Source organism: Heteronotia binoei, chromosome 10 (genome assembly GCF_032191835.1).
Source record: "Heteronotia binoei isolate CCM8104 ecotype False Entrance Well chromosome 10, APGP_CSIRO_Hbin_v1, whole genome shotgun sequence".
Lineage (NCBI taxonomy): Eukaryota > Metazoa > Chordata > Lepidosauria > Squamata > Gekkonidae > Heteronotia > Heteronotia binoei.
The window spans coordinates 19,245,929-19,261,401 of record NC_083232.1 but is presented as its reverse complement, the minus strand read 5'-3'; the positions used below and the strand labels follow the sequence as shown (position 1 = coordinate 19,261,401).

At 43.6% G+C, this 15,473-nt stretch overlaps 1 protein-coding gene across 2 annotated transcripts in view; it reads right to left on the bottom strand.

Annotated features, from left to right (window-relative positions):
• Window positions 1-15,473, bottom strand: part of LOC132578180 (RNA-binding protein 33-like) — a 110,247-nt gene that overhangs the window by 54,804 nt on the left and 39,970 nt on the right. For both annotated transcript variants that reach the window (XM_060248054.1, XM_060248055.1), the window contains exons 8-10: window positions 14,263-14,468; window positions 13,128-13,395; window positions 10,675-10,733 (exon numbers count right to left, since the gene is read on the bottom strand). In XM_060248054.1, coding sequence (XP_060104037.1) covers window positions 10,675-10,733; window positions 13,128-13,395; window positions 14,263-14,468 — 533 coding nt within the window. The remainder of the gene's footprint in view (window positions 1-10,674; window positions 10,734-13,127; window positions 13,396-14,262; window positions 14,469-15,473) is intronic.

Genomic DNA, 15,473 nt, shown 5'->3' with positions numbered 1-15,473 from the left:
CTGACAATGCTGCACCAGCTTGTTCTATCTTTCCAGAAACTGCATTATCCATTAGAAGATTTCACACAACTGGTCTTTTCAAGAAACAGAGCTATCAAATACACCGAGGGTTGGATCCTACTGTTTTTCTACTCAATCTCCCACAATTTGCCTTCTCTCTGCAGCCCCTGTTCCTCACAGACTTTGTTCACAAGGATCTCATAACCCCCACTGTAGCTTTCGTTAGTGGTCAGAAACCAACTTATCAGAAACCAACCAGATGTTTGCATTGTTCATTATTCCAGCTGCCGGAAGAGGTAAGGGCCCTGCGGGATCTTACCCAATTCCACAGGGCCTGTAAGACAGCCCTCTTCCGGCTGGCCCACAACTGACTGGCACTGAGTACTGAACACTGAACATCGAATTTGAATTGAGCGTAACTTAAGACCGCTGAATGATTTTAATGTTTTATGTATATAACAAATGATTAGATTTTTAACTATAAATTATGTAATTGTTAATTTTAATGCTTAATTTTATATTTTATGTTAGTTTTACATGTTGTAAGCCGCCCTGAGCCACCTAGTGGGAAGGGTGGGATATAAATCTCAGATAAATAAATAAAAACAAAAATTCCACAGAGACACGTGCCAACTCTTCCTGTAGGGGTAAGGGGAGGCAGGACTGCTAGCTTCAAATATCCAAAGGGCTGTCATACAAAAAACAAAGCAAATTTGTTCTCTCTTGCTCCGTTGGGCAGGACTACAACTATTCTAAAGAAATTAAAAGTAAGCAGATTTCAGCTAAACGTTAGGAGGAACTTCCCGCTGCTAAAAAGCATTCATAAGCAGCATAAACTGCCTCAGAAGACAAGAGAACCTCCCTGTTTCACTGGAGGTCTTTAAGCACAGGCTGAAGGGCCATCTGTTAGCTATGCTGTAGTGCAGGGTTTCCCAAACTTTTCTTTCCCGTGGCCCGGTTATTTTTACACTTCTCCTTTGCGACGCCAGGAAACTTTGGGGGTGGAGCTGGGAGATAGGAATTATGTCATTTCCTGTGGTGTCAAGGGCCAAGTGATGTCACTTCTGGGGCACAATGAACCAAAACTCCACCTTTTCCTGCAATGTGACTTCCAGAATGTCCACCAGTGGGGCCAGGCCACTAGAAACCCTCCCACTGTTGCTTCTCCCCCTCCCAGCACCAAGAATACAGACAGAGCATCACTTGAAGGGAAAGAAAGAAAGGGGGGGGGGCAAAAAAAAAACACCCTTCCTCACTATTAGATGACCTCAGACAGTAATAATTCTGCCCAGGGGTCATTTGGTAAAAATATAGCTACTGGAATGCCCACTCCCGGGCCCTCCCGGCTGAAGAAAACACACACACTCTTCTTTGCCGCCCAGGCCTCCCAGGGAAATCTCCCCAAAAGAACATATTGCAAGGCACAGGAAAGCTCATACCTTGAACACTTCATGGGTCTAAAGTGCTAGTGGACGCCAGCCTTTCTCTCAAACACTGGGAGGGAGGGAGGGAGGGAGGGAGGGAGGGAGGGAGGGAGGGAGGGAGGGAGGGAGGGAGGAAGGAAGGAAGGAAGGAAGGAAGGAAGGAAGGAAGGAAGGAAGGAAGGAAGGAAGGAAGGAAGGAAGGAAGGAAGGAAGGAAGGAAGGAAGGAAGGAAGGAAGGAAGGAAGGAAGGAAGGAAGGAAGGAAGGAAGCCAAACAGAGCTCAGACTTTGCAGCTTGTGTCAGTCTTCAAGGCTAGCTTTTCTCTACACAACAGAGAGATGGGGGAAGGAAGGAAGCCAAATGGAGAGCAGGCTTTGCAGCCTGTGTCAGTCTTCAAGGCTAGCTTTTCTCTGCACAACAGAGAGATGGGGGAAGGAAGGAAGCCAAATGGAGAGCAGGCTTTGCAGCCTATGTCAGTCTTCAAGGCTAGCTTTTCTCTGCACAACAGAGAGACGGGGGAAGGAAGAAAGCAGAGCAGAGGTCATGCTTCGCTGTGGGAGGGGCTAGCTTTGGTTTTTCTTGTGACCCGGTAGTGAGGCTTCTGTCGCCTGGTACTGGGTCATGACCCTGCAAATGGGAAACACTGCTGTAATGTATTCCTGAACTGAGCATGGGCTGGGAGATAGACCAGATGATCTATAGGAAAGGAAAGGTCCCCTGTGCAAGCACCAGTCGTTTTCAACTCTGGGGTGATGTCACATCACGACATTTTCACAGCAGATTTTTTTTACAGGGTGGTTTGCCATTGCCTTCCCCAGTCATCCACACTTTCCCCCCAGCAAGCTGAGTACTCATTTTACCAACCTAGGAAGGATGGAAGGCTGAGTCAACCCTGAGCCGGCTACCTGAATCCAGCTTCTGCTGGAATCAAACTCAGGTCGTGAGCAGAGAGTTCAGACCACGGTACTGCAGCTTTACCACTCTGCACCACAGGGCTCCGTAGATGATCTATAAGATCCTTCCTATTTTCACACACTGTAACTATGGTCCTTGAACACTCCTCGTTCCCCTCCTGGACAATTCTCCTTACAAAGAAAACCCTTCTACATCATACAACGGCACTTCCCAGCTCACACGCAGCAACAACTGTGGCTACTCCTCTGCTATAAGAACAGGAATGCATCTCATCCTAAGCTTAGCTGCCCTGAAGCTACAAATGTCAAAGCCAGGCTCAATATTTATATAGCACCCTGATCAGGGGTTGTTTTGTAGAAAAATAGGTGATGGAGCTCATCCGGGGATTGTTATGCAGCTACACATACTATTCAATGGACAAGGAGGTGGAACTCTCAGGAGGAGGAGGAACTCTCAGAAATGTTCGGGTGCTGAGCTCCTGTGAGCTCCCACTGAATCTGAGGCCTGGCCCTGACCTGGATGGTCCAGCTGAGCTTGATCTCATTAGATCTCAGAAGCAAAGAAGGGTTGGCCAAAGAAGCCACCAAGGAGACCGCCAAGGAAGCCCAGGGTTGCAATGCTGAGGAAGGCAATGGCAAACCTTCTCTGACCATCTCTTGCCTTTGAAAACCCTGCAAAAACCAGCTGTGCCTCGACAGCCTTTCCTCCACCATCACTCATACAGCACATTCGCATCCACAAGTTTCAACAACCACCCTGTAGAGTAGATTGGTGTTATCCCCAACACTGTAGATCACGCTTTAGTAAATCATTTGCTTCTCATGAATTAGGGGGTCCTAAATTATGTTTAACTGATGCCCTGACACTGTTAGGGAACTCTTTCTCTTATGCCCCTTTCCACTGTATAATGTACAGAAGGCATTAGCCGGGCATAATAGCAATTGCTTTAACAAAACTGCACTGCCTAACTGTCTACAGTTTGTTCTGAGAATGAGCTGCTCATTGAACATGACTTCCACACATGGAGGCAATACTAGTTTCTGAAAGAACATGAGATAACGTTACCTTAATCCTGTCAAAGAATTACACTATTTTGCTTTCCTTTTTATCCTCTCAAATATCCTCCCTAGTTAAGAAATTAACACTCTCTCACACAATTCTTACACAAATTGTATTTTTACTTTTCGGCATCTCTTGTTAATTACATGATGTTATCTACTATAATCTATTCATGAACCACTGATAACTTTGGCTACCAATAGAAGAGAAAAACTTAGCATAAATTGCTTAGCGCAAAGTTAATCTTATAAAGGGAGGAATAAAGAGGATCTAACAGCTATTATGACTTATCAGCTTTCCTAGAAGGGTCACTCTATACTTTTTCCGAGAGACTAATTAAATACCCTAACAATGTCATTGAAACTTCACAAATCTTCCAATAAATTACATCCTGTCTCTACAACATGTTTTCATTTATTAATCTCACTTAAAATGCAAAGAGGCTAAGAGAATGCCACTGACACCAACGTAGGGATACTCATTTAATTCTTATTAAAACAGCATCAATGCAAAGCATCAGTGACCACAGTAACCTATAATGTGGTTAAAGCTAGAGCTATTGGTCACTAAATATTAATCTTCTTATTTTAGCAGCCACTGGACTTTAACTTTTCTTGGATAAATGACCTTAACTCAATTCTGGGCATGATTCATACAGAAGTGGCTCATGTCTCAAAACATTTTCTGTGGCTGCTGTGTTCTCAGCAATCCATTTTTGAGGACTCCCAGATGACTTGGAATAGGCCTCGTGATGCAGTTCTTCATATGACATGGGTCTGCATCAGTTTAGCGGTACAATGACTGTAAAAAGGAACTGGGGTCAAACCTGAGAGAGGACTATATGCAAGTATAATGTGCCAGTTCTGTGCATCATAAAACACCTTCAAAGCCAAGTCCCAACAATAATCAGAGGCAATAAAGGAATCTTCAAGGCCCCAACCCCAGCTACTTTAAATGACTCCAAGTTGGACAGCTACAATAGCTACTGCGGATTAACAACAACCCTATTCCCCAAAACAAGATATACTTCACTAATTAGTAGAGGGCAGATTAGCAAGAACTGAAGAACCTCATGCCTGACCCTAAGTGAGATCTGCCTCTTGTCTTCAGAAGCCATGGATTTAAAAATAGTTACTCATCGATTTCCTTGTTTTTCATATAGGATAACAAATGCATTGCTTAGGAATGAATTATTCCAAATTGTCTATTATAAAGCAGGGGTGGCCAAACTGTGCGATGGAAGCCACATGTGGTTCTTTCAAACATATTGTGTGGCTCTTGAAGCCCCCACCGCCCTATTGGCCAGTTTGGATAGGGCATTTGTCTCTTTAAATCACCTCACCAAGCCAAGCCAGCTGGCAGCTTGGAGAATGCATTTAAAGTTGAAGTTGCTCTCTTTGGTGTAGTGGCTAAGTGTGCAGACTCTTATCTGGAAGAACCGGGTTTGATTCCCCACTCCTCCACTTGCAGCTGCTGGAATGGCCTTGAGTCAGCCATAGCTCTTGCAGAGCTGTCCTTGAATGGGCAGTTCTGGGAGAGCTCTCTCAGCCCCACCTACCTCACAGGGTGTCTATTGTTTGGGAGGGTGGGGAGAAGGTAAAGGAGATTATAAGCCGCTCTGAGACTCTGAGATTCAGAGTATAGGGCTGGGTATAAATCCAATGGAGGCCCAGATTGCAGCCACTGCCAAGTCAGCCTTTTTCCATCTGAGGCGGGCAAGGCAGTTGGCTCCCTTCCTAGAGCGCCAAGACCTGGCAACGGTACTTCACGCAACGGTCACCTCGAGACTGGATTACTGTAATGCCCTCTACATGGGGCTGCCTCTGTACCGAACCCGGAAGCTGCAGCTGGTGCAGAACGCAGTGGCCAGACTGTTGCTGGGGCTCCCTAAATGGGAGCACATACAGCCTGGGCTGCGCGAGCTGCACTGGCTGCCAGTTATATACCGGGTTCGTTACAAAGTGCTGGTCATTACCTTTAAAGCCCTATATGGTCGAGGACCTGTCTACCTTAGGGACCGTCTCTCCCCATATGAACCCCAGAGAGCACTGAGGTCAGCTGGAAAAAACTTGTTGACCACCCCCGGACCAAGAGAGGTGAAGCTGCAATGCACCCGCAATCGGGCCTTCTCCTCTGTAGCCCCGAACCTATGGAACCAACTTCCAGAGGAAATGCGGGCCCTGCGGGACCTTGAACAATTCCGCAGGGCCTGCAAGACTTTCCTCTTCCGACTGGCTTTCGCTGACGTAGAAAGAAATTGCTAATGATTACCGCCATCATAAAGAACAAATAGCATTAGCACTTTTATCAATTTAATTAATTAATTTTAAACTTATCAGAATTTTAATGTTAATGTTTAATGTAACTTTGTCTTTTGTATAATGGTAATTTGAATGATGTTGTTAGCCGCCCTGAGCCTGCTCCGGCGGGGAGGGCGGGATATAAATAAAAATTATCTATCTATCTATCTATCTATCTATCTATCTATCTATCTATCTATCTATCTATCTATCTATCTATCTATATCATCTTCTTTCCACCTCTACCTCCCTCACCACATCTATTTGCTTTCTTTTCACCCTTCCTTCCTTCCGGCTCTCAACCATCTGATGTTTATTTTATGTGGCTCTTACATTAAACAAATTTGGCCACCCCTATTCTAAAGCTTTTAAAAACAAAACAAAAAAAGTTCAAAACTACTTAACATCCTGTGTATAATGAAACTTCTCTCCTCAATATTTCAGCTAAAGCCAACTCCTCAGACTGACTACCCTTCTTTTTGCTGCAAACTACCAGCCATTTCAGTTCAGAGAGGACAAACACCCCTGTCTCAAACTGTCTGGGAGAGAGGTACATGGTGACTCCTCTTTCCAGAGGAATTTTCTGTAACAATTATCAGCAGATGCTCATTACATTTTGATCACCTAATGCCTGCTTGGGTTGTAAGTATGGAGAAACAGGGCAGTCACACCAATCTTAGACCTGCATTGGTATGATCTTTTATTTACTGGCTGATGAAAAGGAAAACAGAGAAAAGGTAAAACTTCTACTCAGGACTGCCCGAAAACAAGGCCTCCATCTTTAGTTTCCTGCAAGTGTTGAATATTTGTAAAATAAGCTTTAAAATACAGAGGCCATGTTCGGCTGTCACACTCACAGTAACTGAGAGATTCATCCTGCAACCCCACATATTCCTTTCAAAACACACATCAGTTTTAAAAAGGCCATGACCCTTATTGGCTGCTGCACCAAGAATCACTAGCCTTAAAACTTGAGGCTCAATGAAATTTCACAGACAAGTTTCAATTGTCCTGCCTATGCCTTTCTTCCGTACCGAGGCAACACCATTCCTGAACTGCTCTGGTTCAAAAATCAGGTCCCTTATTCCTACAAAAAAAAACTCAAGCTGAAATGAAAGATTCCCAGTTGAACGGGAGGCCTCTCTGCTTCTGGACATAACCCAAGTTAAGCAACTGAAAACATTCCTAGACTCAGTCAAAACTATGATCTGTAGTGACCCTAAAACTGAAGGCAACTTGCTTCAATTATTCTAGAGGCCAGAATATTCAGAGTATAGAGTTTAGCTGCTTGTTTCGGAAGCTGTGTCTTTTAAATGGTTACAACCCATCCAAGGCTCGTGGAAGAGCTGGATTCTGCAAGAGTGCCTCCAAATCGGATCTGAACTACATTAATTCAGATTATACTCTTCCAGATCATGTTAACTACCTTCCAGCCAGGTTTTCCAATTACATATGTTGTTTACTAAGATGCCTGCTATATCCTACATATGCCCACCTTCCATTAAGGACACCTAAATCCATGGCCTGGCAAGTCATGGTCCATACCAAGCACCCATCGTTTTGGCTCGATGGTACCATTTGCAGAGACAAGGCACTGCACAGAAAGCACGAGGGAAAGGGTTACTTCATTTCAGACGCCCCCTTTTCCACTCTTGCTTAATAGCTGTTACCGTCATGTTTAGCTTCCGCTGCTCCTCCTGCAGATGGGAATTCACTGATATGATTAAATTTGATGGTATGATAATGTATGGTAATAGTGATTAATCAGAAGCCCACCAGCAAATGGAGGATGTTTGTTATTATGTCACCTGCATTTTAAATTGCGTTTCTCCCCTGCCAGCCTGATGCTGCTTGACAGGGGGAGGGGGAAGGGGGGAGAGGGGGAGGATCTCACGCGGCATCTGTTTTGCTACCACTTATGGATCTGATAAGAGGAAAAAAATGCTCTGCGCTCCGTCACTATTGTAAGCGCTGTAATTATAGAACTACATTGGTGAGTTGCAAAAACGCTATGCGCTCGTAAGGAAAGCTTGCTGGAGGCACCCAGGAAGCTCAGTTGCACATCTGCAGGAGCTATAATAGAAGAGAAATGTAATTTGATTCAGCGGCCTCATTCAAACATGATTTGCATGAAATGCCATATAAAAGCTCTATCCAAGACATGTCAGTCATGACCACCTGATACCTTGTATCACGCTAGAAAAGAAAACAAAATGCTCTCCCTACTACATGGGATTGGCCACCGCTCCTGCTACACAGTAATGGGAGTGCAAATTTCATTTACTGTTACGCCATAACAAAAGCAGAATCATAGCAGTAACTTGGTTGGTTTTTAAAAAAAATGTCTTACACCTAAATAAACAGTGTTACAAGGAGGCAATCAGCTGTCTCTCAAAACATCAGGACCAGCAATTGCAAGACATTTAGAACCAGAAAGGATGTGCCATAAATAAGTATTTGCACATGTTTTAGAAGTATTCTTTTAACCTAAGAAATATGAAACAGGAGCATGACATACCCCCTACCCTGCTCAGGTAGCCAGCTAACTATGAAACCAAGGACTGGCTACAGTTCCCAGGTTTCTTGTCCCTAAGAACATTGGAAAAAGTGAAGTCTATCTTTGCCAGCGCCTAGAATTAGAGCGTCCCAGAACTGTGGTTTTCAAGAGTATACAGTGTGACCTCAACCAATGACTTTTCTCCTTCTTCCTTAGCACATGTTAGTCAGCTTAGATGAGGTCAACAAATCACCTGGTTTTATTTTGTGTTCTTCTGAAAGTGCTGCATGATACTCCACACAACGGAGGTTCATTTCTGCTTTTTAGTATTTACACAATTATATGAATAAGCATTTTCACAATGTAACAGGAGAATGGCTTAGAAATTTAATGCAAAAACAGAGAGAGAACCAGAATCAAGTGACTAATTGTACACAGTTTTCTCTAACTGCTATGTCTTGGTTTCCTAAAATGCAGTAGCCTGGTATAATAAAAATTGAAGAAAATAAGAAGGATGCTACCGTTTTACCATCTCCACCAATATCTACAACTAGACTGCCATACAACATACACAAGACAAATCAGTATCCATGAAACATTTTGTAACTGGATCTTGAGAGAGACAGAGAAAGGGGGACTTGTTCTACCTCCTCCAAAGACAGATAACACTTGCCTGGTCATTTGACCATCTCACCCAAAACTGGGTGGGTAACAATGGGTAAACAGGCCTTCTCTACCCTCCAAAACAACTTTATTCTCACTCATGTTGCCTTGCCAAATTATCAAAAAACGTGTGGTCATTCTGCCCTGACCTGGATGGCGCAGGCTAGTCTGATCTTGTCAGCTCTCAGAAGCTACGCATGATTAGCTCTGGTTGGTATCTGGATGTGAGACCACTGAGGAAGCCCAGGTCACAATGCACAGGCAGGCGACAGCAAATCCCCTCTGATCATCTCTTGCCTCGAAAACCCCATGGGGTTACTCTAAGTCAGCTGCAACTTCATGACACTTTCCACCAACTGCATGATTCTGCTCAGTTTTGCTTGAAAGGAATTCAGTTCCCTATTTTTATTAGATTAGGACTTCATGAGCATTGCATAAAGGCAGAAGACCACTACAAAGTTACCATTTAATGGGGCTTTTCAGGAAGCACTTTCTTCCTCAGCTGCTCCCCATTTGCCTGCCATTACCTAAGCTCAGACACCTGTACTGGTGAGGACAATTCATCCATCTGGCCACGAGCAAGCCAGGCACTTTGGGGCCCAAGACTAATGTGTAGCATAACACAGACTAGAAACCATTAGTTCCTAGGACAGTTAACATTCAGTATTTAGTGAAAGGGTCATAATGAGTTCCATTCTTTTAATAAATCTTGGAAGTCTTGGTCATGGAGGTACTCTTTCAGAAAGAAATCTGTTAACAAAATTCTCTTTATTCTAAAAGGAAATCTGTTTTATGGGTGGGGGGGGGGAATCTCTGGTTGAAACAAAAGCCAGAGCACACACTATCAGAATCCTTCATCATAAAAATAAAGAGTTGGCAATGCTATCAAGACGCCCACAGGTTTCAAGGCATTTCTAGTATGTTTTAATACAAATTCTACATTCATTATTATAACTATCAGTAATCCTTCACAGGAAATGCAGGCACAGTCATTGATTAGATAGGCATCTTTAAAGCAGAAATAATCCTCCTATTGTAGGAATATGGAAATCACAATTCTATTCCTGTATTTCTGAGAGGTGCATTTTCGGCTTCTAACTAATTTTTGTGTGTAGCTGCCAAATACAAAGAGCAATTCTGTATATGCAAACAATAATCATGGTTACTTCAGCAATTGTTTTAGAGTTACATTTTCAATACTTCTGTAATTAAGGGGAGGGAAATGAGGGCAACGACCCTTTCCGAACATGCCCACTACATAGATGGATGCTCAGTGTGGAAAAATTCTAAAATAAAAAAAATAGCAGAATTTACATACTGCCAGAATATGAATGGCAAGCGGGTTGCGTGTACTCAATGCCATTCGAAGAACTAATCAATCAAGGCTGGTGGATTAGCTAAGAGAAAGCTGGTTAGTGTGTTTTAGAAGCCAAAGATAAGGAAGAAGAGGAGGGTCACTCAATGCCAGATCAACATCTGATATTAAGCGCTTAAAATAACCAAGCAGGTTGCTTTGTTATTAAGTAAGCAATTTTCCTATTAGTATGGAGAGGACCGTAATAGAAAGGTGCATTCTTAACTCCACCATGGACAGACTGGTTCAACCATTTTACAGTTAAACCAAATTAATTCTGCTCTCAAAAATTCATTGACCTTAAGCTTTTAACAAACAATTTTCAACTGCACAGATCACTGTCAATATTTACAAATCCTTAAAAATTGTATTTCGCTGGCCCTGCCTGTATTTGCCATATTAATATTTCCTTGCAAATGTATGCTCATCCATATCACAGAAGAAGAAACAGCTGCTACTCACGGGAAATCTCTGGGGTCCCACGGCAGGTCTTGGCTGGGTTGGGACTGGCAGCAAGGGCACTGAAAACAAGGATCGCACCTTTGAAATCAATTTGTTTTAGCCGAGACTCCGTGCCATTTTTATCAGCCATCACCCTCACAAGCAGCTGCCTCCCCCATCCCCACAAATAGCTGCAGGCAGTCAAAATCAGTTAACAGCATGCAACAGGGCAATCAGGAGCCTAATGGCATCAGCTACAAAAATGTACACGTAAATGTAGAACCGGACGATCTATGGGCAATTTATATTTTTTCTTCTAAAGGCAGCTAACCATATCACTCAAACACGAGCACTACTCAAAACTGACCTATGGCCTAATTTCCAAACATGCTATATCAGATGCTTGCCTGTGCTCCGTTCCCCCAACCCCCATCACCAAAGTCAACAGCAACACCACAGTAAGTTAGTCCAACTTATGCCATCTTTTTGAAAGTTTTGCCAATTTTGCTCTGCTTCCTGCAATTGAGTTTTCAAGCAATTTGGATTGTTTCAGGAAGCTCTGGAACAAAGAAAATAGTGATGTGGGCCTTCTGGAAACATAAGAACCAAACATTGGGGGGGGGGGGGGGGGAATGATCAAATGCCCTAAACCAGCGGCATCAAACTCATTTGTTATGAGGGCTGGATCTGACATGAGACTTTGTCCAGCCGGGCCATGTGTGCCATAAAACATAATGCCAGGTACCAGAGAGATAAAAGACAGTAGTTGGCAAGTTCATAGATGGTGTATCCTCACTAGAAGGCCTCATAGGCTAGGAGTGGGGTGCAGATGAAAACCCACAGAAGCAGACTGGAGAGGCAGCAGTGCAGTGCTGGGCAGATGCTCCCACAATGCTTGACTGCTGCAGACAATGTTGTTCTGCCATGCTGAAGCCACAATGGAGTGGCTCTGCCCCCTCCTCTGCTCCAGCACTCTCTCCCTTGCCTCAGTTTCTTGCGGGCTGCATAGGAGCCCTTGGCTGGGCCAGTTCCGGCCACTGGGCCTTATGTCTGACACCCCTAACCTAAACAGTGTGATCTTCTTTAGCATGCTTATTTTGACTTATATTTAGTAAGCTAATTTAAGTAGCACCTCATGCTAATTTTGTGTACCAATAATACCTGAACTGAAATATTTATGGAAAAAACTGAAGGGTGGGCATTATTTGGGAAGAGGTAGCAACTGAAAATTTAAAGATAAAGAGTGTGCATTCCTTATATTCTTCAAATTTAAGAACAAAGGAGGCACTGAAAACTGCTGACATGCTTATTTTAGCATGTGTAAAGAATTGTGTGCAATTTGGCCTGGGCATAGTTGTCCACTCGTCTGTTTTAACAGAATTCAGTCCTCACCCACATAGGTCAATTGGACATCTCAGAGTGCCAATTATAATATCCCTTCCACCAGGGCTTTTTTTGTAGCAGGAGCTCCTTTGTGTATTAGGTCACATGCCCTGATGAAGCCAATCCTCCAAGAGCTTACAGTAGGCCCTGGAATAAGAGCCCTGTAAACTCCTGGAGGATTGGCTACATCAGGGGTGTGTGGCCTAATAAGCTATAAGTCTGGTGACTTTATAACTTGATTTCTTATTTGGATTGTTACATGTATTTGCAGTGTAACATGCCCTTCTCCAGATAACGTTCTAGAGAAAGTTTTCTGCCCCACATCACCAGAGGAAAACATTTAAAGATCAATTATGGGGAGGCACATAATACAAGGCCATTGAATTAACCTGTTCTAAGGTCAACATGCATATAAAACTGGCACTGCTGCTAACCACTTGTGTCAGGACTAGTGTGCTGGTATTGGCTGGTATGAATTGCTGGGTATTGGCTTCTGTGAGGTCTACTTGCATATGTACTGGCCTGACTACCAAGATGATGGTACTCAGGTGCCAAGATTATGGGACTCTTTCCCCAGGAAGTCTGTCTTGCACTGTATTTCATTCATTTTAGAAGGACTCCTCATATTTATTTCACTAACACCCCACATTTGCTCCCCAACTGGGACGCAAAGAGGCCTACATCACGCTCCTCTCCTCCATTTTATTTTCACAACTCTCATGGGAAACAAGTTAAACTGAGGGTGTAAACAGCCCAAGGTCACCCAGCAAGCTTCCACCTCAGAAAGAAGACTTGAACCTGGGTCTCCCAGCCTCAAGTCTGACACTTTAACCACCACCCTACACTGGCTGGCTGTGACTGTGGCCTTGTCCTAACCTAGCCCTACTGCTACTGGATTAATATGTCTGCACGGCTGCTTGCTGCCCTTATGGCTTTTTAAAAAGGTATTATTATTGGGCCTTTGGTGATTTGTTCCAAAGAACTGCTTCTTCTCCATTAACTGTCTTGACAGCTGTAATTTGCTAAATGACCAGAGAATGGTATCTCTAAACAAGTGACAAAATGCAGGTGTCCTCCTGATAAAGTCTCACCTTGTACAGGAGTTACTACCGTCCCTTTGAAGTGGGGGTTGATGTGAATGTTCTTTGGCTGCTGCGAGGTCACTGGAGGAGGAGTCATCAGTATTCTTGGTGTCTCTAGCTGCAGGGGCATGTGGAGCCCTTGAGGGGGAGGGGGCGGCGTGTGATGCTGAGGGGGAATCGGCAGCAGGCCCTGCATCTGTGGCTGCTGCGGTGGCGGCGGCTGCTGGAAGAGATTCCTGATGGGTTGCTGATGAGAAAACATCCTTTGCGAATGAGACTGAAATGACAAGGCAAAAACAAACAAATGTAACCGCTTGAAATTATATTACCTTTGTGTTAAAAACAGCCCGTGCCACAAATAAAACATAGGAGACTTCCTGAAATTTCCAAGTTCATATTTTCATTGGAGATTGTATAAATTCACTCTATCAACAGCTCATGGAAACTCCATGTCCAGAGGCAGTATCCCAGCTATGGCGGCAAAAGAAAGCAGGAGACCACTCTTGCCCTTCTTTCTCTACTTGTTAAGGTTTCTGTGCTATTCAATTGCAGTTGGAAATAGGTTGCCGGACCACAGTCTAAGCCAGCAGGGTGCTTGTTTGTCTAACATCATGCAATTGCTGTCCCCCAGGAGACTCAGAATGTCCCTAAATGGCCAATTCTCTACTCAAACACAGATTACATCTGGAACAAAGAGCTAACACTGACCAATGATGGTCAGTTTGATCCAGCTAGTCAAATACATGTGCCATCTGGGCTGGAGTGAAACCAACCTGAGCCACTAGGAAATCCTCCCCGCCCCACCCCCCTTTACATCACACAACAAGCCTTGCTGGAAGCCCTTAAAAGTGATCTCTCCAGATTTGTAGCCTACTTTCCCCAGGGCTAAAGGCAGAGCTGCAGCTCTCAGGAGCTTTGGGATGACACCAGGAAGCATGCCCTGAGACTGCCTCGGCGGGGGAGGGCGGGATATAAAATAAAAATTATTATTATGCTATTTCATGTGTTCCACTGGCAACAGTGCATTGGCTTAGGTATACACCCAAATAACCCCTTTGATGGAGCTATTCAGCTCAGTGTCTAAAAGCAGATGAATACAAGCCAGCACAGGATTCTGCATTAACCAGCATGGCATTAAGGGTACCGTGACAGTCGTCTGGGTTGCTAGCAGTGCTGGCCGGTGATCCTTCAGCCTGCCCCGTTCATTGTCTCTTCTTTGTTCTCCCATTCCACGACACATTAAAGGCCCTCCTCGCCTTCCTCCTCTTCTCGAGCCGTAGCGCCCCTGTTTAAGCTGCCGCTCCCTCTCTTCAAATTCAAGTAATGCCGCTTTGGCTTCTGCAGAAAGTTCTATTGTACAAGAGAAATGGGCACAATTGGTGTTTGCCAGAAGGATTAGAACAGCAATCAACTGATAACATTTTGACTGCTGCTATGATAGAATAACATCAGCCCCTCTGATGATATGGTATGCAACCCCAAGACGATTGATGAACATTTAATTCATGTAATCATTTCCTTATATCCTTTTAATTTGCAAATGCATGCTTGCATTTAGTGAGGACACATTTTTTTCTTCTTTCAAAAGTACTCCTCTTCCCCGTGGCAAATTACTGAATTTGAAAACAGGCCGTCTCCCCCCACCCCCAAAATGTAACTAAGTTCAACTTTTGGAAGATAAGCATTTCTAGCACAGTCGACAGGGTTTCAAGTGAAACTATTTGCATTAAATTCTCTGTGTGTCTCAACCTCATTATGAAAACTAATGTACACTGAGAACATATAGCTACTAATGGAAAGAACTCACTAGATTCCTAGAACAGGAGGCTGATCCCATCACCGTTCTCAGTGTCTGACCAGATATCAACCTCTATTTTTAATTTAGATTTCATTCCCTGCTTTCCCTTCTAGTTTAAGTAAAATTCAAGAAATTCATGGAGAAATGTCCATTTACTTATAATTTCAAACACAATGGCAGAATACTACATAAAGAAAGACATACTTCTAAATAAAACTACTGAGGAATACTACTAATTCTAGTTTATCTTCAGACCATTCAAACAGTTCTCTGTATCATTTATAGCCAAAGCAAGGGAAAGGGATTCAACACGAAAACACCTTGATGATCCTTTCACAGAAGTTAGGAAATGGATCCCCATCACTCCTATTGTAGTGATATTAAAGGACAAAAGCCCTCCAAACCTTGGATATGAAGTTCTACCGAGAGCATACCATAATGGTCTTACTTTTGCCCAAATAAGCGCCAAGGGTTTTACCGCAATGGCAGAAAATTTTTTCACATGTGGAAAAACTAATGTGAGCTTTTGTGATTATTTGCTGCCATTAGAGTCCAGT